This window comes from Bos taurus, chromosome 10 (assembly GCF_002263795.3).
Source record: "Bos taurus isolate L1 Dominette 01449 registration number 42190680 breed Hereford chromosome 10, ARS-UCD2.0, whole genome shotgun sequence".
NCBI classification, from domain to species: domain Eukaryota; kingdom Metazoa; phylum Chordata; class Mammalia; order Artiodactyla; family Bovidae; genus Bos; species Bos taurus.
Window position 1 is genome coordinate 59,748,345 of NC_037337.1, and position 24,371 is coordinate 59,772,715.

Genomic DNA, 24,371 nt, shown 5'->3' on the forward strand with positions numbered 1-24,371 from the left:
ATGGAATTATCTAGCAAAACCATCTGTCTGAAGTTTTCTTCATCAGATACTTTTTAACTAAGAGTTTATTTTTTTAGATAGATACTGGTTTTTTGAGTGAGTTTTAATAGTTTGTGTCTTTCAAGGGGTTGGTCCATTTTATTTGTTTTGAGAAATAGTTAATAATACACCTGTGTAAGTTTAAGGCATACAGACAGCATGATGGTTTGATTTACACAAACTGGAGTGATTTTACCACAATAGATTCAGCTAACATTCATCTTTTCATATACATAGAATAGAAATTAAAGAAAGAAAATATTTTTCCTCATGGTGACTCTTGGTATTTATTTACTCTCTTAACAACTTTCCTATGTATCATACATCAGTGTTAGCATAGTCATGGTATTCTACATTATATCCCTAGTGCTTATTTATTGTGTAACTGAAAGTTTGTACCTTATGACCGCCTGCTTCCAGTTCTTCCTCACCTCACCCTCCACCTCTGGTAACCACAAGTCATCTCTTCCTGTCAGTTTGTTTTCTTAGGTTCCATATACAAATGAGATTGTGTAGTATTTGACTCTGTTTTATTTAAATTGGCAAATTTATGAGCATAGTTCTTTTTGTGATACTATTTTTTAAAACGTCTGGGATTCTGGTGAATCCTCTCTTTTATGGTATCATATGCTTTTTTTTTTTCAATCTGGCTAAAGTGTATCTGTGTTATTGGTACTTTAAAAGAACCAGTTTTTGTTTTCATTGTTTTATTCTATTATCTGTTGTCAGTTTCTTTGATTTTTTTTCTCTATTATTTCCATTTTTCTGCCTGCTTGCTCTGGGTTTAGTTTGTTTTTTCTCTAGTTAGGGTAAAAATTTAGATTATTGAGACTAGTGCTATAGATTTTCCTGTAAGCATTGTGTTAGCTGCATTTCATAAATTTTGTGTTAAAAAATATAGAGGAATATGTATTATTTTTGTTTTTAATTTTTTTAAATATAGCTTATTTCCCTTGAGATTTCCTCTTTGACCTATAGATTATTTACAAATGTCTTTTTTAGTTCTCGAATGTTTGTAATTTTTCCTGGTAAACTGATTTCTTGCTTAATTCCATTATGATAAGAGAACATTCTTTGTATGAATTTGATTTAAAGAAAAATTGTAAACCTTATAAAGATACTGTCTGTAGTGAATGAATGTTATATTTCAAGAGAATAGTCTCTTCTTGGATAAAGTATTTGATTAATGTTAATGACAAAGTTTTTTGATAGTGTTGTAGTGCTTTTTTATATCCTTGCTGATTTTCTGTGTACTTACTCTGTTTGTTACTTAGAAAGGAGGTCTTTAATTGTGAATTTGTCTGCTTTGCTTTCAGTTTTCTCAGTTTTTCCTGCATATATTTTGAAGCTTTGCTACACTGATTTACAGTATATATAAAGATTTTTATATATATACAAAGATTTTTACCAAGACGTTAAGGCTTCTTGATTTAATTTTTATCATTATGTAATGCTATGGTAATTTCCCTTGTTCTAAAGTCTGCTTTGTCTGATATTAGCATAGCTTTTGATTGGTGGTTCCATCAGATATCTTTTCCTATTATTTTTACCTGTATATATTAACTATTTTTAAAGTGATTTTCTTATAGACAGCATAAAGTAGTTAGTTCCTAGGTTTAATCTGTTTTTCTTAAATCTAGCAATTTCTATCTTTTAATCGATGTTTTAGACCCTTTATGTTGAATGTAATTATTGGTACCGTTAGGTTTTTATCTGCTGTTCTGTTGTTTTCTGATTGACGTCTCTGGTGTGTTTTGTTGTTGTTCCCCCTCCTTTTTATTTTAGTATTCTCTTTTATCTTTATGTTGTTGTTTTTTAGTGGTTGGTCATAGGTTCCCTTACCTAAGAACATATTTTGCTTTCATTCCTGAAGGGTATTTTCACTGGATCTGGAATTTTAGGTTGACGCTTTTTCTGTCAAAACTTAAAAAATGTTCTGCTGTCTTCTGGCTTCTCTAATTTCTGATGAAAACTCCACAGTCGTTTGAGTTATTCTTCCTTTTTACATGATATATCATTATAATATATCTCCTTTCAAGATTTATTGCTTATTTTTGGTTTTGAGCAGTTTGATTTTATGTCTAGTTGTAACTTTCTCTGCGTTTAATCTTGTTTCAACTTTACTAAGCTTCTTAAGTTTGCAAATAGATGACTTCTGTCAAATTTGGGGAGTTTTTAGTTACTAGTTCATCAAATATGTGTCATCAACCTTTTCATCTGTTCCTGGACTCTCATAAAAAGAATGTTAGACCTTTTGATAATTGTCACCCAGGAACTTGAGACTCTGGGGACTAACTTAAAAATTAATTTTTCTCTTTTGTTCAGATTAGATAATTTCTACTGATCAATATACACATTCACTGACTCCTTATTCTTTCTTTATTCTGATATTAAGCTTTGCACTGAATTTTTTATTTCACGTAAATTTTTCAGAACTATAATTTCCTTTTGGTTCTTTTTGTGCTGACTATTTCTCTTCTGAAAACTTGTTTTCCTTTCATTTCAGGTCTTTTGTCCTATATCATGGAGTATGGTTATAACAGTAGCTAAAGTCTTTAATTCTTCCATCTGGGTTATCTTGGGATTGGCATCTCTTGGTTGTCTTTTTCTTTGAGAATCTTTTAAATGTTTCTGTTTTTTGTATCTCTAGTAATTTTAGAATATGTCCAGGATATCTAGAATATTATGAGATTTGAGATCTGATTAAAGATTCTCTAGAGAATTTTGAATTGTTGAATCCTCTTGAGATTTTTGATGTTGTTATATAACCATTTCAGTTAAATTCAAATCACAGTCTGTCTTTTGTGTGACTGTGAGTCCAATGTTGGTTTGGTTTTTAAAACCTTTGCATTATCATTCAAGTTTCTCTAATGTGTGTCAAACAGGGTCAAGTCTGGAACATGAACAAAGGCCTGCACCATAGTTTAATTCTCAAAGCCTATGCTGTGCTATCTTTCTACATATGTGCCACTCGGGGGGTATCATGCACAAATTGAGGGTGTCTCTCCATTTTCCTCTTCTCCATGATCTTCCATACTTCGTGATTCCCAAGGGCTTCTTTTTTTCTTTTTTGGTACACTGACTAGAAAGCCAGAATTTTGGCCTCCCTGTGCTATCATATACTTTCTGTAATGTAGTCCATTTCTGGTGCTGACAGTAATACTTTTTGGATCATCAGATCAGATCAGTTGCTCAGTCGTGTCCATGAATTTGTGACCCCATGAATCGCAGCACGCCAGGCCTCCTTGTCTATCACCAACTCCCGGAGTTTACGCAGACTCACGTCCATCGAGTCAGTGATGCCATCCAGCCATCTCATTCTCTGTCGTCCCAGGGCTGATCTCCTTCAGAATGGACTGATTGGATCTCCTTGCAGTCCAAGGGACTCTCAAGAGTCTTCTCCAACACCACAGTTCAAAAGCATCAATTCTTGGGCGGTCAGCCTTCTTCACAGTCCAACTCTCACATCCATACATGACCACAGGAAAAACCATAGCCTTGACTAGATGGACTTTTGTTGGCAAAGTAATGTCTCTGCTTTTGAATATGCTATCTAGGTTGGTCATAACTTTGCTTCCAAGGAGTAAGCGTCTTTTAATTTCATGGCTGCAGTCACCATTTGCAGTGATTTTGGAGCCCAAAAAAATAAAGTCTGACACTGTTTCCACTGTTTCCCCATCTATTTCCCACGAAGTGATGGGACCGGATGCCATGATCTTAGTTTTCTGAATGTTGAGCTTTAAGCCAACTTTTTCACTCTCCACTTTCACTTTCATCAAGAGGCTTTTTAGTTCCTCTTCACTTTCTGCCATGAGGGTGGTGTCATCTACATATCTGAGGTTTACTGATATTTCTCCCGGCAATCTTGATTCCAACTTGTGTTTCTTCCAGTCCAGCATTTCTCATGATGTACTCTGCATATAGGTTAAATAAACAGGGTGACAATATACAGCCTTGACATACTCCTTTTCCTATTTGGAACCAGTCTGTTGTTCCATGTCCAGTTCTAACTGTTGCTTCCTGACCTGCATACAATACAGGTTTCTCAAGAGGCAGGTCAGGTGATCTGGTATTCCTATCTCTTTCAGAATTTTCCACAGTTTATTGTGATCCACACAGTCAAAGGCTTTGGCATAGTCAATAAAGCAGAAATAGATGTTTTTCTGGAACTCTCTTGCTTTTTCCATGATCCAGCGGATGTTGGCAATTTGATCTCTGGTTCCTCTGCCTTTTCTAAAACCAGCTTGAACATCAGGAAGTTCATGGTTCACATATTGCTGAAGCCTGGCTTGGAGAATTTTGAGCATTACTTTACTAGCGTGTGAGATGAGTGCAATTGTGCGGTAGTTTGAGCATTCTTTGGCATTGCCTTTCTTTGGGATTGGAATGAAAACTGACCTTTTCCAGTCCTGTGGCCACTGCTGAGTTTTCCAAATGTGCTGGCATATTGAGTGCAGCACTTTCACAGAATCATCTTTCAGGATTTGGAATAGCTCAACTAGAATTCTATCAACTCACTAGCTTTGTTCGTAGTGATGCTTCCTCAGGCCCACTTGACTTCATATTCCAGGATGTCTGGCTCTAGGTGAGTGATCACACCATTGTGATTTTCTGGGTCGTGAAGGTCTTTTTTGTACAGTTCTTCTGTGTATTCTTGCCATCTCTTCTTAATATCTTCTGCTTCTGTTAGGTCCATACCATTTCTGTCCTTTATCGAGCCCATCTTTGCATGAAATATTCCTTTGGTATCTCTAATTTTCTTGATTTTTTTTTTTTTTTGGATCATAGAGGTATCTATTCTCAGTTCTTCTGGTCAGAGAGGTTTTTCTCTTGGAGTTGTGGGTGCTTTCCCTGCTTCCACCAGTGTAGGAATGCCTCTTCTTGACTAGAGTTTGTCTTAGGTAAAGGGCAGAAGAGCAAAAAGAAAAATTAAAAAGAGCATTCCCCTCAACATTTTCCATCCCACAGGACCTCCTTCTTATCCTCAAGCTGGGAACTCTTGGAGCTTTTTTGTCCACATTCATTCTGTGATTGAGCTATCTTCAAGTCTAAGCCTAAAATAAGAGATGAAAAAAAAAAACCAAAAACAGGAAATTCACCACCATATAGCTCATTCTTCAAGTTCAGATTTTCCTTCCTATATATCTGCTGTTACTTTTCAGAAATCTCAGGTAGTTGCTTTATATATCATGTAAAAGGTTGTAATCAGTGAAAGAGAAGATGGAATATACTTGTCTGTTTTAGCCAGAAGTGGAACATGCAGTGGTGAATTTAACAGGCAGCCCAAATACAGTTTTTATTTGGTTTTTGATATAGTGCAATTTTAATAGCATATCTGTTTTTTAAATTATCATTATAAGCAGGATTTCACAGCTTAATAGGGACATTAAAAGCAATCCAGTCCAAATCCATTGTTTTGCAGAATATAAAATAAGAGTTTACATGATTTGCACATGGTTACACCATTAGTTAACACTGCAGTTGTGAATTGAATTATAATTATGTTTCTGTCCATTGTTCTTTGTGTACAGTTCATCTGCAAATTAATTTGCATTCCTTAGGCCTAATGCAAAGTCTTAAATTTAAAGTTTATCAAAAATTGTTCATACTGTAGTAAGTATGTATTTGGATCATTGAACATAGACTGTTGCTGAAATTAAAATTAGCAGTTTATATTCTGAGTGTTAGTTACCTCTTATTTTTTAATTGGAGTATATTTGCCTAACTGTGAGCGTAAGTTCGGTTTTATATGGAAATAAAAGTAGAAGAGTTTATGGACAACTCTGGTTTAAAATATAAATTTGATTCTACTCCCTTAAGTTTTTCAATTCTGCAACCATTGTCATATGTGTCTGTAATGTCAAGTTCATCCTATCCCATAGCTATATATGCAGTTCCCATGCTATTAGTACCAAATTTAACTGAAGACTAACTTTTTTGCTGAGCTCCTGTTTCTATATTCCCTTTCTTTCATTGCTACTTGAATTACCTTTTTTTTTTTAATTGGAGGATAATTGCTTAACCGTGTTGTATTGTTTTCTACCATACAACAATGTGAATTAGCGAAAAGTATACATATATCCCTTCCCTTTTGAGCCTCCCTCCCACCTCTCCCCAATCCCACCCTTCTTGGTTGCCACAGAGCACTGAGCTGAGCTCCCTGTGTTGTATAGCAGCTTCCCACTAGCTATCTGTTTTATACATGGTAGTGTATATATGTCAGTGCTACTTTCTCAGTTCATCCCACCCTCTCCTTCCCCTGCTGTGTCCACAAATCTGTTGTCTGTCTATGTCTCTATTCCTGCCTTGCAGATAAGTTCATCAGTGCCATTTTTCTAGATTGCATAAGTATATCCATTATTTGTTCTTCTCTTTCTAATATACTTCACTCTGTATAACAGGCTCCAGATTCAAGTAACATTTTCACTTCAGAATTCTTGACTTTCATTTCCCTTCCCCACAAAACTCTACTTCCCTGTCTCATTAATGGTTACCAAGTTGCTCAGGCTCAAAACCTAAAAGCTAGCCAGTTCCTTTTTTCTCTCACTTTTCATAACCAATCTGTCAAATTCTGTCTGCTCAAATTCTGAAATCTCCCTAGAATTTATCAATTTCTTTTCATCGTCATTGCCACTATTTTGTTTCCTAGAATCTTACCATGTGACAATTGGAATGGTCATTTTAAATAAATGTGATTATGTTGCATTCCTCCCTTAAGACTGCTGAATACCTTCCAGTGGATTTTACTGTAATGTGTACTTAGCTTTGCTTGTGTCCCCTGAATCAGAGGTCAGCAGAGTTTTCTGTAAAAGGCAAAAGAAATAGGGACTTCCCTGGTGGTCCAGTGGTGAAGACTCCACACTTCCAATGCAAGGGGGATGGATTCAATCCCTGGTTGAGGAACTAGGATCCTGCATGCTGCATGGTGCAGCCAGGAAAAAAAAAAAAGCAAAGTATGTATTTTAGGCTTTGTGGGCCATGTGACTTACGTCACAGCTACCCAGCTCTCCCATTGTAGTACAGAAACGGCCATAGACAATCTATAAACAAATTTGTATGGCTGCATTCCAATAAAACTATGTACAAAAACAGGGCAGACCAGATTTGGCCCACGGGCTGTAGTTTGACGACTATTGGTCATTAACTGTTGCTTGACCTCATTTTTTCCTAGTCTTTCCCTATTTGCAAGCCATGCTGCTTCTTGTCATTCTTGGAACACACCAAGTCTATTTCCTTTTTATAGTCTGTAATCAACTTTCTCTCTGCATAGAGTACTCTTCTTCCTGGGACTTTGATAGGTCATTTCTCAATTGATGTTATTGTTCAGTTGCCAAGTTGTCTGACTCTTTGCAACCGCATGTACTGCAGCACTCTAGGCTTCCCTGTCCCTCACTGTCTCCCAGAGTTTGCCCAAGTTCACATCCATTGCATTGGTGATGCCATCTAACCATCTCATCCTCTGTTGCCCACTTCTCCTTCTGCCTTCAGTCTTTCCCAGAATCAGGGTCTTTTTCCAGTGAATTGGCTGTTTATATCAGTTGGCCAAAGTATTGGAGCTTCAGCTTTAGCATCAGTCCTTCCAACGAATATTCTCAGTATTTCTCAATATTCAAGTCTTTACTCATATGTTATCTCCTGCAGCTCTTCGGCCCAGCCCTGTCTAAAAGAATCACCATATACCATCTCCCACTTGACCCTCTTCACACTGTTTTCTTCAAGGCACTTGTTACTGCTTATAATTCTGTTATTTTTCTGTTTGTTTTTCTTCACCCTTAAGAACATAAGCTCCATTAGAACAGGGACCTTATCTGCCTTGTTCAGTGCTGCATTTCTATACTTACATGAGTTATTAACTCATAGTCAGAACATAATTATTTGCTGAATGATTTCGTTTTTATGCATATACATTTTGTGACTTTTGAATTTATGACAATATTGTAAAAAATAGATCTGGCATGTTTCGAGGGAAATTGGTTTAGGAAATGTTCTTAATTTTCTTTTTCTAAGTAATACTGACTCTTTTTTTCTTTTTTTGTTGGGGTTGTGAATATAGATCTGAAGAGGAATGACTATACACCTGATAAAATAATATTTCCTCAGGATGAGCCTTCTGATCTGACTCTTCAGCCTGGAAATTCCACCAAAGAATCAGAATCAACTAATTCTATTCGTCTGATGTTATAATATTACTGAATCATTGGTTTTGATTACACCTCACAAAAATGTTACTGTGTCACTTTTCATTAGGAGGAAATTGTTTGATAATACAGAAAAGTGTGTGCTGAATCTAGCACAGTTAAAAGGTCAATATTCTTTTGGCCCAATTAAACTAGTCAGTCAAGAACTCCCTATATGATACAGCTGGCAGCTGTTAAATTTTAAAGGTAAAGAAAAATTAGTATTTATACCTTTTTAAAGGGCTCTTTTTAACAGAGAATTTCATTTGACTTTGTTCTGATGAGGGTAATAACCCTCTCTTTGTGTGGTGCAATACCATTAACCAAAGTTAGGTGTCTGTGCAGATTTTCTTGGCAGCTGGTTTACTGCCATTCAGCGAGTGAAATGAAGTCACCAAGTCTTTTGGTTAAATGGCAGTCAGATGTCTTCCTCAATGTGTTTTAGTGTGTTCAGTGATAGTGTCACTAGTGCCCAACTAGATGCTTGTTGGCCATGGGAAAGGAGAAGGCTTCTTATATAATTCTAGATCTACAGGGATATAGGAAGCCCAGGCTGAAAACCATTTTCTAAGAGGGACTTTATGAATCAGGGTTAGGCTCCTATTTAAAAGATAGAGCCAGTTTTTTGTTAAATAGAGCCCAAATTGTGCAAAAGTATAATTTTTTTTAAAAACATTGTTTTCTCAAGACATTGTTAAATAGAAGAAAGCCATGTTAGATTGCTATAACCTAAATATATCAAAGGAAAAACTTAACTCACTGTTCAAGAGAAGTTCCCTTGTGAGAAAAGTTAAAGTGCTTTTTTCCTATCATATATATAGTGACAACTTGGAAGTTACATACTTCTCAAAAGATTTTATTGACCAGTATATCAAATCAGAATGTAAACATGAATTCTTGCATATATTTAAAATTGTGTAGGATCATTTGAACATGAATATTGTCTGTGGTACTTAAGAAATTGAATTGGATTATCATTATCTGATGTTGGGAGATTGCAATGCAACTTTATGCCAATAAAATGTAATTTAACTGCCCCAGATATTGTTGAATGCTCAACAATAAGAAAAGCTTTTCATCTGTCTAAAGTTCTGTGCTTTGATTTTTTTTTTCTTTCCTTTTTTTTCCCCCTAGGTACTAATTTTAATTTTTATTTGGGAGGGAGCAGTGTAAATCTTATTTGTATTCAGTAGTGTATCTCATAGATACAGACAAGGCAAAAAGAGATAAGCTGTTCAAATAGTGTTTAATATTGATGAGGGGGGAGAAAGAAAATGTATTAAAAATATACTATATACATTTTGTATATCATTAAATCTTTAAAAGAAATTAAATAAATTTATTCTTGTTTACAGATGTTTTACTGAGTTTAATCATTCTGAAAAACAGTATTTTCAGTGTTAATTTTTTCGATTTTTTGTTGATTATATCCACATGAAAATAACAGTAATAGAACATTTATTTAGTACTTAATATGTATCTGATATTACTCTAAATACTTTACATATATTAACCCATTTAATCCTTAAAACAATCTTATGAAATAGGTGTTATTGTTATCCTGTTAATGCTGGTAACAGGATAACAAGGCATTAAGTAAAGTAACTTTTCTCAGATTCTTACACTTACTAAGGAGCAGCACTAGTATTTGAACCCAAACAGGCTTTTATCTACATTCTTCAGCCCCATGGTATATTGACTTTCAAGTATAATGACTGATGATTTCTGTACCAATTCCTAGTCACTTTTTGGCAACAAATCTATTCATTAACTTTTTTGACTAATTCTAGAAAGTAACAGTTTACCTGAAAACTGCATTTCTCATTCAAAGAAGTGTTGTTTTTAGATTACTCAAGTTCATCAGTATTACTCCATGGTCTAAAAGTGTCATTTGCTGTCATCTCTTTGATACTTCTCAGTCTCATCCTTCTCAAAACAGAACTCCACCTCTTTACCAAATTACTTCATAAAACATCTTCTGCAAGTGTTCTCTAATAATATGCCTTCCTCAGTGTGGTGGTATATGTAAGCTACTATTATTTTTAAAGTAATGCATGTTGATTGTTGGGACATACAGAAACAATTTTAAATGTAAACAAAAATATAAAATTACCCTCCTTTTCCACCTTGAAGTTGAAATATGCTGTTTTCATAGTCACTGTCTTTCTTTTTACCCCCATTAGACTGTACAGTTCACAAAGGAAAAGAGACCCCTAAAATTTTTCACTCCTTTAACACCCACTCCCTACTTGTATACTGCATGCTTTGTGATAGACATTCCATAAAATTATGAGTTTTTAAATGTGTTTCTACAATATCAAAATTTCTCTAGGAAGATAGATCAAAATGATAAAATATTACGTATTTAAGCAGACAGTCAAGGCAAGAGCACCCAATAAATAGCTGTTATCACTTATAGGATATATCACATTATTTATTTGCAGGAAGGAGATGTATCATTGAGCAGGGATTTTTGTGATCCTCCTCATTTATCATATCTGTTCTGATTGTTTCCTAGGTAGTTGTCACACAAAGCATCTGTCTTTGAGGAACCCAGATATTCAGATCTGTCACAATTACCACGTAGTTAAATAAATAACTCACTAATTACGTATTAGAGTAAAACTATACAACCACTGTGTGTCTCTCTCAAAATTAGATTGTCTGTATTACCAACTAAGAGATGTCTTATTTTTGTATTTCCCTTAGAGCCTTGCTGGAGCTTGTAGCAAACAAAATATAGGTACTAAATAAGTACGTGTTGAAGAAGTACCACAGAATATTTTCAACATTAGATGATCTGTGAGCTTTTTCTTAGAAAAAAAATCCCAGGTAAGGTTCTAATTCTCTCTAGAATATGTTTTCCTTCTAGGTTTATTGGAATTCCTCAAAGCAGAGTTTTTTCTTGGGGTCCTTGATTCTACTTTAGTGGATATGAGAGGGGCTGGGAGAAGGTATGGTTATTCTTCAGAAAAGTTACAATACATATACCAGTTTACAATAAACAGCACCTTTTAGTAGGGTACTTTCTTTAGTGCACTGTCCTAACCTACAGTTAGCACTTGTTTTTTACTTGGAATTTCTGAAGTCCTGGAATTTTATGAAGTCCTGAATTATGGAACTTAACTTTCACTTTAAATGTTTTAGTATGTGTTTCTAAAATACCAGAACTATAGTATCTTCATATCTAACAATTTAACAGTTAGTTAATATCAGAGAATGTAATCATTCTCAAAACAAATTTTTAAAAATAATTTGCTTGAATCAGGACTCAGATAAGCTTCATATATTGCAGTTGCTTGATTTGTCTTTAAAGCCTCTCTTAATATATAGGTTTCTGCTTCCACTTTCTTTTTTTTCCAGTTTATTTTTTGAAGAACCAGCTCTTTTGTTCTAAATAGTTTCCCACATAAAAGGTTTTGTTGATTACTTCCGTAGTTGTCGTTTTATGTTTCCTGTTTAGTCCATAAACTAGTTGTTACGTATAGAGACTTGGTCACATTCAAGATTGATTGTCTGACAGGAATGCTTCACTGGTGGCATTGTGTACTTCCACTAGGAAACACAGGTCTGAACTGTCTTTTGGGTGGTCATTGCCTAGATTTCTTCAATAGATCAGTGGTTCTCAGTGTGGACCACAGCCCCTGACATTCCCCACTACACTTTCTTTGGCCTACAAGGTCAAAACTTCTCATAACTGTAAGTTATTATTTGTCTTTTTCAATGTGTTCAAAGTTTTACTGTTGTTGCAAAATCATTGATGGGTAAAAATGCTGCTACCTTAGCATGAATCAAGGAAGTAGCATCAAACTGAACTAGTTGGTTGTTACAGTCTTCACCATCATGCCAGTTTTTCTTTTTTTAATCCATTTCATTTCAAATGTCACTGATGAAGGAATAAGTCAATTTTTAATTAATTTTAACCTTAAAACATGCCTTTAATATTCTGTGGGGCAAAATGAAAAATAGGCATAAAGTACTTTGCTTCATAAGGAAATGGGATGATTGTTTTAGGAAAAGGCAATTATGCAATTGTGTGAGTTACAAACTGGACTAGTCACTTTTTTCATTGAACATGTCTGCTTGGAAGAATAATAGACAAACCAGGGTTCTTCACACTGGGAGTGTTTGGTGGAAAACTAACAGTACTTACTAAAATTTGAGCTTTCAAGAGAAAGTTGCAGTTTTGGAAAACTTGCCTCTTAACATGGTAGCATGACAACATCCCGATACTTTTCCAATAAAATCATTGCTGATTTAACAATTTATTTTTTATAGTGTATAAAGAAATGTGTCAACATTTGTATAATCTGTGAAACAATCAATATTCTCCAAATGCTCTCTGCATGGATTACAAAATGGTCCATGAGTGGAAAAGGGAGTAAAACTCTAGCAGGGTAGAAGTTTACAGAATTCCAGATTCTACACTGCAGCTGACCTTTAGGAAACCACCATTTGTCCATTTTGGTACTGTTTCAAATATGAATATCTAGGTGTTCAGTCGTGGCTGACTCTTTGTAATACCATGGACTGTAGCCTGCCAGGCCTCTCTGTCCGTGGAATTTTCCAGGCAAGAATACTGGAGTGGTTTGCCATTTTCTACTCCAGTGAATATCTATGGCTGTCTAAAAAGGCTATTAAAATGTTCCTTCCCATATAAACTTGACAAATGAAGACAGTGTATTGTGGCATATAGATTAATAAAATAGAATTGAGAGTCCAGAAATTTGTGGTTAATTGATTTTCAACAAAGGTGCCAGAGCAGTTTGATGAGGGAAGAATAGACTTTTCATGAAATTGTTTTGAAACAACTAGATACCCACATGCAAAAGAATGAAGTTGAACCCATACCTCACATCATATACAAAAGTAAACTTAAAATGGATTGCAAACCTAAACTTCAGAGCCTACATCTTGAAACTCTTAGACAAAAATGTAGGGGTAAATTTTTATGACTTTGTATTAGATGATAGTTTCTTAGATATGACACCAACAGCAAAGGCAATGAAAGAAAAATGGACAAATTGAGATTCATCAAAATTTTTAAAATTTTTGCTTCGAAGTACACAATCTGCAGTGAAAAAACAACTCTTATGGTGGGAGAAAAATTTTGCAAGTAATGTATCTGGTAAAGGATTTGTGTAAAGAACTTGCAACACAAGAATAAAAATATAGCTCATAGGACAAGGCAGTTTTCATCTTTCATGTATGTTTATACTCCACAGAAGTGGAAATATCTACACAAAGCCTTGTACACGGATGTTCATAGCAATTACTGATAATAGCCCAAAAGTGGAACAACACACATGTCCATTAGATGAATGGATTAATAAAATATGATATATCTAAAAGTAGAATATTCTCTGCCTATAAAAAGGAAGTATGGTATATCCTACAACATCCCTTTCAGTTCTGGAGCTACTGTGTATGCACGCAAAATGAAGCTGGATAGACTTGGATTCTTGTTCTGTCACTTCATGATTAACCAACTGATTGAGCAAGCCTCTGTGACAGTGTTTGTCCCATACTGTAAAGATTCAGTGAGTTACTGCTGCTGCTGGTCAGTCAGTAAGTCATGTCTGATTCTGCAACCCCAAGGACTGTAGCAAACCAGGCTCCATGGGGTTCTCCAGGCAAGAATACTGGAGTGGGTTGCTATTTCTTTCTGCAGGGGATCTTCCCAATGCAGGGACTGAACCTGCATCTCCTGCACTGGCAGGCAGATTCTTTATCTGAGCCACCCAGGAAAGCCATATACTCGGCAAACAACAGTACTCAAATAATAGATCTGTTCATGCTACCCTTTTTTCTTAGAAGTTCCAAGAAAGAGAAGAGGGTATGATGGAGAATCAAGAACATTCTGAGAGTGATTTTTTTCTTTATAAAGGAACTTATTATCTTGCAGATTCTTTTGTTAGTGTAGTCAAAATAACAGCCCACGCTCAAAAGATATGTGTATGTGTATAATGTGCTCAAAGTGTGTAAATTTTTTCCATATTCATCTCTTAACATTTGAAGCATTTTAGGTTACCCTTTAAGATTTTTTAAGAGTGAGAGAAGGAAAAAAAAAGTTGTCAGAAAACAAGTGTAAAACTAAAACAACAAGAAAATTCAAGTAAACTAACCATAAAAGTGCTTGGTCATATACTAGTTCAGTTCAGTTCAGTCGCTCAGTCATGTCCGACTCTTTGCGACCCCATGAATCTCAGCACTCCAGGCCTCCCTGTCCATCACCAACTCCCAGAGTTCACTCAGACTCACGTCCATCGAGTCAGTGATGCCATCCAGCCATCTCATCCTCTGGCGTCCCCTTCTCCTCCTGCCCCCAATCCCTCCCAGCATCAGAGTCTTTTCCAATGAGTCAACTCTTCGCATGAGGTGCCCAAAGTACTGGAGTTTCAGCTTTAGCATCATTCCTTCCCAAGAAATCCCAGGGCTGATCTCGTTCAGAATGGACTGGTTGGATCTCCTTGCAGTCCAAGGGACTCTCAAGAGTCTTCTCCAACACCGCAGTTCAAAAGCATCAGTTCTTCGGCGCTTAGCTTTCTTCACAGTCCAACCCTCACATCCATACGTGACCACTGGAAAAACCATAGCCTTGACTAGACGGACCTTTGTTGGCAAAGTAATGTCTCTGCTTTTCCAATATGCTATCTAGGTTGGTCATAACTTTTCTTCCAAGGAGTAAGCGTCCTTTAATTTTATGGCTGCAGTCACCATCTGCAGTGATTTTGGAGCACCCAAAAATAAAGTCTGACACTGTTTCCACTGTTTCCCCATCTATTTCCCATGAAGTGATGGGACCAGAATGCCATGATCTTCGTTTTCTGAATGTTGAGTTTTAAGCCAGCTTTTTCACTCTCCTCTTTCACCTTCGTCAAGAGGCTTTTTAGTTCCTCTTCTCTTTCTGCCATAAGGGTGGTGTCATCTGCATATCTGAGGTTAAGTACAGAATAACTAGTACAGGTGTACAAAAGTCAGAGTAACTGTTCTGTGGGAAGAGTTGGAGCCACAGAGAATAAAAGTAGTTAATAGAGGGTGAACTATATATATGAAAGTGAGATGTGTATTTTATTCACTATCAAATACCCAGCACAACGACTGGCACAAAGTAGATTTACAATAAATATCTTCTAGATTAGTGAATGAGATATAGTGACTATTTAATAAAGCATTCCAGATTAAAAGAAGAGAGGAAATAAGTGAGAAAACTGCATAATTAATTGCATTTATGTTACTCTGCAAGAAGCAAAAAGAAGTATACAAAGGAAAAAAACATCAGATTGACACAAGAATTTTTTTTACCTGTACTATAATATTTGGGGGAGACAAAGCAATATGAAGACAAAGGGAAGAGTTTGAACCAAGCTATTTAATGGTATTCTCAGAAAATGTACAGTTTTCTTGGAAAATATTAAGGATAAAATCAGAAAAATAAGGTCTAATTCTTGCTGCAGTAGTGCATATTCTAAAGTTGGAATGATAAAGGGCATGGCTCCTGGCCAAGGAGGACACAAATTTTGAACTGTTCCACATTTCCCCTCAAGCCCTGGCCATACCTCTGTCTCCCTCTACCCCACTCCCCCCTCCCCCCGGTAGATTTCCATTGCTCCTAGGAGAAGCCCAGCTCCCTCAGGGCCCCTTGGGTCATGGACTTGCCCACATAATGGCAGCAACCACCACTGAACTAGGAAGAAGCGATTGCTTGCAACTGAGAAGATGTGGCACCTGTTCATTTCGTGTCCAGCTCTCCAACTAAAGCAACTGGGCACACACACTGCATAGGGCTACTCCCACCCAATGATACACCAGGAAGACATTTGATTTCATAGAGACAAACAGAATTCAAAGCAATATGTTCCAAACAAAAGAGCAAAATCTCAGGGTGGAAAAAAACTAATGAAATGAAGGTAAGTAATTTACCTGATAAAGAGTATAAAGACAGGGTCATTAAAATGCTCATTGAACAGGATGAGATGGTTGGATGGCATCACCAACGTGATGGACGTGAGTTTGAGGAGGCTCCAGGTTTGGTGATAAACAGGGAAGCCTGGTAGTCCATGGGGTTGCAAAGAGTCAGACATGACTGAGCGACTGAACTGAAGTGAACTCAAGAGAAGAATGGAGGAACTCAGAGCTTCAACAAAGACTTAGAACATAAAAGAATGAATCCCTCCTGTGATCCCTCCTGTGCTCCCTCTGATACTTCGGTTCCCTGTGTTTACAGTCCAGGAATATGGATAGGGACTTACTGTTTAACACACTAGTGTTACAAACTACAATGGCGTCGATTCCCTCTTCAGTGACACTCTGCATTATTCAAAGGATAATGGTGTTTCCAGCTTGTTTTTAAACTCCTAAAGACACATCGTGTTTGAATAAACAGACAAAAGCTTGAAAAAAAAAAAAATCAGAACTGAAGAATAAATAGCTGAAATGAAAATTATACACTGGAAGTCATTAATAGCAGATTAGATGATACAGAAAAATGCACAAGTGATCTGGAAATTATGTAGAACAGTGGGAATCACCCAATCAGAACAGAAAAACAAAAATTTAGTGATAATTAAAGGGACTTCTGGGACAACATCAAGTGTACTAACATTCACATTATAGGGATCTCAGAAGGAGAAATGAGAGAGGAAGGGCTAGAAAATGTATTTAATGAAATTATGACTGAAAACTTCCCAAACCCAGGATACCCAGGTCCAGTAAACACAGACTGTCCCAAACAAGATGAACCCAAAGAGACATCAAGAAATACCATAACTAAGGATGGCAGGAATTAAAGAGAATGTTAAAGGCAGCAACAGAAAAAGAGCCACATCTGAGGTATCCCCACTAAGGCTATCAACTGATACTTCAACAGAAACATTGCAGACCAGAAAAGGGTAGCACGATATATTTAAAGTGGTGAAAGGAAATAATCTACAATCTAGGATACTCTACCCAGCAAGATTACCATTCAGATTTGGAGAGAATATCCCTGACAATCAAAAACAATTGAGTTCATCATCACTAAGCTGACCTTAATAGAAATGTTAACATGGTAGTATTCTTTTAAGAAAAAAAAGGCTATAATAAGAAATACAATACACGAAAGGAAAAATCTTACTGGCAAGTGCAAGTAACAATAAAGGCAATGGATCTGCCAATGAAACAAGCTGATATGAAGATTAAAACACAAAACTGTAAAATCAACTGTAACTACAGTAAAGTACGATAAAGTGGGCTTCTTTGGTGGCTCAGACGGTAAAAGAATCCACCTGCAATGCGGGAGACCAGAGTTTGATCCCTGGGTTGGGAAGATCCCCTGGAGGAGGGCATGGCAACCCCCTCCAGTATTCTTGCCTGGGGAATCCCCTGGACAGAGGAGCCTGGCGAGGCTATAGTCCATGGAGTTACAAGGAGTTGGAAACAACAAAGCACAGCACAGCACAATATACAGTAAATGGATAGACATAAAGATGTAAAATATGACATCTAAAACATAAAATGTGACAGGGAGTGAATTTTAAAATGTTTTGAACTGAAATGACTTAGTTTAAAAAAAAGTAGGTATAGATCAATATATGTGAAATTCATGATAGGCACAGATCAAAAATCTAAAATACATGTGAAAATTAAAAAGAGGAGGCCAAACAACAATAAAAATCATTAAACCACAAAGAAGAGACTAAAAAAACAAAAGAACTACAAAAATAACCAGAGAAGTAACAAAATGGCAATAAATACTTATCTATCAATAATCACTTTAAGTGGACTAAACACTCCAAAAGACACACAGTGGCTGATTGGATTTTTTAAATGTCGAACAAGACCCATGTGTATGCTGCCTACAAAAACTCACTTCAGAGCTAAAAAACAGACTGAAAATGAAGATATGGAAAGAATGTTCCATGCAAATGGAAAGAAAAAAAGCTATGGTAGCAGTACTCAGATTAGACAAAGTAGACTTTAAAACAAAGTCTATTTTCTATAATAAAAGATAAAGGAGTCAATACAAGAAGAGGCTATTAATTTGTAAATGTGCACCTGTCTGCACTTAATATAGTAGCATCTAGGTATGTAAAGCAAATATTAACAGATACCAAGAAAGAAATTGACAGTAATATAGTAACAGTAGGGGACTTTATTATCTGACTTATATCAATGACATGTTAAATGACATGTTAGAAGAACTTAACAGATATGTACAAGTTTCAGTTCAGTCGCTCAGTCGTGTCCGACTCTTTGCAACCCCATGAATCGCAGCACGCCAGGCCTCCCTGTGCATCACCAACTCCCGGAGCCTACCCAAACCCATGTCCATTGAGTTAGTGATGCCATCCAGCCATCTCATCCTCTGTTGTCCCATTCTCCTCCTGCCTCCAACCCCTCCCAGCATCAAGGTCTTTTCCAATGAGTCAACTCTTTGCATGAGGTGGCCAAAGTATTGGGAGTTTCAGCTTCAGCATCAGTCCTTGCAATGAACACACAGGACTGATCTCCTTTAGGATGGACTGGTTGGATCTCCTTGCAGTCCAAGGGACTCTCAAGAGTCTTCTCCAACACCGCAGTTCAAAAGCATCAATTCTTCGGGCTCAGCTTTCTTCACAGTCCAATTCTCACATCCATACATGACCACTGGAAAAACCATAGCCTTGACTAGATGGACCTTTGTTGGCAAAGTAATGTCTCTGCTTTTGAATATGCTATATAGGTTGGTTGTAACTTTCCTTCCAAGGAGTAAGCATCTTTTAATTTCATGGCTGCAATCACCATCTGCAGTGATTTTGGAACCCAAGAAAATAAAGCCTGACACTGTTTCCACTGTTTCCCCATCTATTTCCTATGAAGTGATGGGACCAGATGTCATGATCTTCGTTTTCTGAATGTTGAGTTTTAAGCCAACTTTTTCACTCTTCTCTTTCACCTTCAAGAGTCTTTTTAGTTCTTCACTTTCTGCCATAAGGGTGCTGTCATCTGCATACCTGAGGTTATTGATATTTCTCCCGGCCATCTTGACTCCAGCACAAGCTATTCCATCCCAAAACAGCAGAATACACCTTATTTTCAAGTACATGTGGAACTTTCTCCAGAGTAGATTACATGCTAGGTCATAAAACAATTAGCAGTAAATTTAAGAAGACTGAAACTATATCAAGATTCTTTTCCAGTTACAACAGTATAATACTAGAAATCAAGAGAAGAAAAAATGGAAAAGCATACAGAAACTAAACAACTTGTCCCCAAAAAAGAAAGAAGTCAATGGGTTGATGAAGAAATTGAAGGGGAAAACAAATACCTTGAGACAAATGAAAATAAAAACACAACTTCCCAAAATCTATAGGAAGCAGCAAAAGCTGTTCTAAGGAGGAAGGTTATATTGATACAGGCTTAACTCAAGACATAAAAAAAATCTCAGACAAAATGGCAGGCTTGTGGTGAGCAGTAGTCAAGAAGCAGATTTTAAGAACAGTTTCTCTTCAAATTATTTCATGCTGACAAGCATCTTGATTCCATGGCAATGGCAGCAGTAAAATGGGCAATGTCAAACAGAACTAGCTTGAAACATTATTTTCGAGTTCAAAATGGAACCTTATATTGTGTTTGTCATAAATCTACATAGTCTTCTCTTCCAGATGACTATAATTGCAAAGTAGACAATTTTGTGACATCTGATGGCAGGATAATAGTATGCTATTACCCTTCCTTGGACATCCCATATGAACACACAAAACCTATGCCTCAGCCAGATCCTGTACGTAATGAAGAAACACATGATCTAGGGCTGAAAACCAAATTAGAAGAAAAAAGGGAACACTTTGAGCAAGGACCCACGATAGAACAACTTAGCAAAATGTTCTTTACTACTAAGCACCATTGGTATCCTCATGGACAGAATCATAGACATTGTAAGAAACCCAGTCCTCCAAAAGACAGGTGATAATGAGGTTTTCAGGATCCAAAGGGAAATATTATCCTTAATCTCATTTGCCGTTTGAGAAAATACAATTGGGTATGCACATGTGTGTGTGTGCTCAGTCGCTTCAGTTGTGTCCAACTCTTTGCAACCCGGTTGACTGTAGCCAGCCAAGCTCCTCTGTCCATGGGATTCTCCAGGCAAGAATGCTGAAGTGGGTTGCCCTACCCTCCTCTGGGGAATCTTCCCGACCCGGGGATCAAACCCAGGTTTCCTGCATTGCAGGCAGATTGTTTACCCGTGAGCCACCGGGGAAGCCCACAATTGGGTTTATCACTAATATATAGTAAAATCATCATAAAATGTCTTCACATACAAAAAATAAGAAAAAACTCAAATAAGTGACCTGATTTAGAACAAGCAAAGCCCAAAATCAACAGAAAGAAGGAAATAAATATCAGAGTGGAAATACATAAAACAGCAAAAAAAAAAGAAAAAAAAACCAAGAGCTCAATTTTTGAGAAGATAAGCAAAATCAATAAACCTTTATTTAGCCAGACTCATTAAGAAAAATGAGAGAGGGCCCAAATTAGAAGTGAAAAAAGTTATTAATGCAACCAATATCACAGATATGTAAACAATCATAAGAGAATACTACTAATAGCTATATACCAACAAATTGGACAGCCTGGAAAAAGTGAATAAGGTTTTCAAAATATACAATCTTCCAAGACTAAACCAAGAAGGATATAAAAAATTTGAACAGACCAATTTCTAGTATTAAAATTGAATCAGTAACCAACAAACTTCTAACAAAAGTCCAGGACTAGAGAGCTTCCCAGAGGAATTCTACCAAACATTTACAGAATAGTTAATACCTTTCCTCAAACTATCAAAAAAATTGCAGAGCAGAGAACACTTCAAACTTCTCCTATGAGGCCCGCATTACCCTGGTACCAAAACAGAAGACACTTTAAAGAAAATTACAGGCCAATATCCCTAATAAACAGAAATGCAAAAATCCTCAACAAAATAATAGTGAATGAAATTCAACAATACATGAAAAGGATCATACATCAGTCATGATCAAGTGAGATTTATTCCAGGGATACAAGAATGGTTCAATATCCATAAGTCAGTTATTGTGGTATATCACATTAACAATACCAAGACTAAAAATCACATGATCATCTCAATAGATGCAGGAAAAGAATTTGACAAAATTCAACACCCATTCAAAGGTGACATAGAGGAAACATACTTCAACATAATAAAAGCCATTTATAATAAACTTACAGTTAACATCCTCTAACATCAAGAACAAGAGAAGGATGCCTACTCTCAGCATTTCTGTTTAACATGATATTGGAAGTCCTTGCCATGGCAATCAAACAAGGAAAAGAAAAGGCATTCATATTGGAAGGAAAGAAAGAAAACGGTCACTATTTGGAAATGACATGATAGAATGGAATATTATTCAACCATAAAAAGGATGGAATTTTGCCATTTGCAACAACATGGATAGACCTGGAAGGTATTGTTCTTAGTGAAATTGGTCAGAGAAAGACAAATACGGCATGTTTTCACTTACATGTGGACTGAAAAATAAATAAAACAGACTCACACATACAGAGAACAAACGAGCGGTTGGTTACCAGAGGAGAGGGATGAAGGAAAGGGCAAGACTGGTTAAGGGAATTAAGAGGTACAAACTATTATTAGATGTAAAATAAGATCCAAGGATATAATAGCACAGGGAATATAGCCAATACTTTGTAATAACTTTTTATATGAGTATAATCTGTAAAATACCAGGTCACAGAATTCCCTGGCTGTCCAGTGGTTAGGAGTTGGCAACTTTCACTGCCATGTCCCTGGTTCAGTCCCTGGGCAGGAAACTTAAGATTCCACAAGCTGCTCAGTGTGGCCAAAAACAAATCACTGTGTTCCATACCTGAAGTTAATATGTCAACTACACTTCACTTAAAATATAGGATTGAAATAGGAAGACCTGAAATAAAAGATACAGAGGTGAGCAAAAGGTTATGAAGTATACAGATTTAAATACTTGCTGAGAAGTGTTTATGTGTGACTTAATCTTTTTAAGTAAATTAGAATAAAATTTTTTTAATATGTAAAGAGTATTCAGGGGAAGGTGTAGTAAAGCATATTTATCTCACCTTTTGGGGTAAAGTTATATATTTTAATTTTTGACATTGAAGAATAATTTTAAGTATGAGTAGCCCTTGCTATCCTGACTTTCACTGTATTATCTCAGACACTGGATAAACTTAGTTTTCACACAAACTCATTACAAACCATCCACAGGTTCAAAACTAAATAGTTTGGGATAATACAGTATCCCTTGGTATTCAAACCTTGGATCCAAATATATTAAGGTAATAAGGGCTACTTGTATATTTGTTGAAATATGTAAAGGAAACATAGAACATAAAAATAATGTACAGCTTCCAGAAAGTTAGAAAAAAGGAAAAATGGGAGAGGAGAAAAGAGGAAGTTTTAAAAAAGGTAATCCATCCTTTCACTCTTCTTTGCTTGGTTCATGTCTTGATGTAACAGTAGCTCTGAGTCTGAAGGGAGACTCCCCAGACCACTAAGGACTTGGCAGGGTGTATGCACACACTTGTCAGGGCCAGCTGTGTGCACTCACTGTGTCCGAGTTCTGGCTGAGGCCTCCCTGTCCTGGACTACAGTGAGGATGGATGCTGTGCACAGGGTCTAAACTGGCTGTAGTGTGAGAATGTGTGTGGATATCTGCTTTGAATGTCCTCAGTCCAAGGTGGGCACAGACATTGGCAAGGACATGGAGGGCACAATTTGCAGGAGAGACCTGTGTTTTTTGGACTCCTCGCATGACACACTGTGAGTGGGCATTACTGGCCTCTGTCAGAACACCTGCAGTCTATCCAAGTGTGTCACAGTTCTGCTCCCACACTTTTCTATAGACTGTTCTCCTTGGAAAATCCACTAAAGCATTCCTACAGTTGCCGACAGCCGTATCCCACCCCCACACCTGAATGCTCATTCTCAGGTTAAAAAGCTCTGTTACTTATGTTTCTGTAGCAGTTTAGTGAACTTAAAGCAATCTGAGAAGAGACACACACGAAAGGTAATCCATCAAAATGAGAAGCAGAAAATAACAGGGAAAGCCTGCTTGCTTTCTTCTCTTCCATTATTTATTCACACTTTGATCTAAAAAAAAGCCATAGTTGAGACCAATCTAGTTAGGCTTCATATTGTGGGGCAGCAGTGGCTTGACGTTGGGTATCAGAGAAGCAGAGTAAGTAAGGATGGTGTCTGTGTGTAGTGTAGTGGGATGGGGATCAGGGGTAGTAGCAGCAACAGGAGATAAGTTGCATGCAGGGAAGCTGATCAAATAAGGAAACAAAGAGAGGATAATGGGAGCCTGTGATACTGCAGTAGCATGAGTACACCTAGCTCCCAGATCTTGGTTTCTAAATACTGTTCTCTTCCAACAGGAACCAGGGCTCTCTGAGAAATGGCTGACTTCAGGACTGGTACAGAGTTAGTAACAAGGTAAGTGAAAGATCTTGCTGTGTTAAAAAGTAAGAAGGTGCTCCAAGAGTCAAGTGGGTACAGAAAACATTTTGAAGGGCCTCCTGCTGGCTAATCTTGAGACTCTTTGTACATCAAAAATAAATGATGATAATAACAGATTCTAGTCCAGTGAACTTTAAAGTAGAAATTTGTGAGTCCACAAAGATGAAAACTTTTTAAAAATAAATAAGGAAAAGGGAAAACTTCTCTTTATAGTAGAGGACCAACTGATGAATGTAGTTGGAATTATGGCATTAGAAAATCGCCATTTGGCAACCCCTGTAGTGTTTTAAGCCTTCCCTACAAAACACTGATTACGTAAAGGAGAATATAACTAGAAATTCCCTGATGGTCCAGTGGTTAGGATTTTGCACTTTAAAACTGCTGAGTGTTCGGGTTTAATCCCTGGTCAGGGACCTAAGATCCCACAAGCTACACAGTGCAGCCAAAAAAAAAAAAGGAAAAGTAACTATGATGGAGAAACCTGGCAGGCCCCACTTTGAGTGATTTAGAGTTAACATTGCCAGTGTTGGGACAGATCAAAATTGTGTTGCACCTAATATCTAATGTGAGGCAGTAAGAAAACATTATCACTTCTGTGATATTTGTATGTTACAAATGCATGAAGTGAATCTGATCATGAGGAAAATCAGACAAACCCAGATTGAGGG

At 36.7% G+C, this 24,371-nt stretch overlaps 2 protein-coding genes and 1 pseudogene across 2 annotated transcripts in view; all 3 read left to right on the forward strand.

The window, feature by feature from the left end:
• TRPM7 (transient receptor potential cation channel subfamily M member 7) overlaps nt 1-8,719 on the forward strand; it is a 108,788-nt gene extending 100,069 nt beyond the window's left edge. The window contains exon 39 of the mRNA NM_001206166.3: nt 8,093-8,719. Within this exon, the coding sequence (NP_001193095.3) occupies nt 8,093-8,223 (131 nt within the window). The 3' untranslated portion in view covers nt 8,224-8,719. The remainder of the gene's footprint in view (nt 1-8,092) is intronic.
• A 948-nt stretch (nt 8,720-9,667) lies between these two features.
• The window catches only part of USP50 (ubiquitin specific peptidase 50), a 38,146-nt gene continuing 23,442 nt past the window's right edge, over nt 9,668-24,371 (forward strand). Inside the window, exons 1-2 of the mRNA XM_024997345.2 lie at nt 9,668-11,048; nt 23,622-23,679. Coding sequence (XP_024853113.1) covers nt 23,642-23,679 — 38 coding nt within the window. The 5' untranslated portion in view covers nt 9,668-11,048; nt 23,622-23,641. The remainder of the gene's footprint in view (nt 11,049-23,621; nt 23,680-24,371) is intronic.
• Nucleotides 19,632-20,212, forward strand: LOC101906880 (large ribosomal subunit protein mL42-like; annotated as a pseudogene).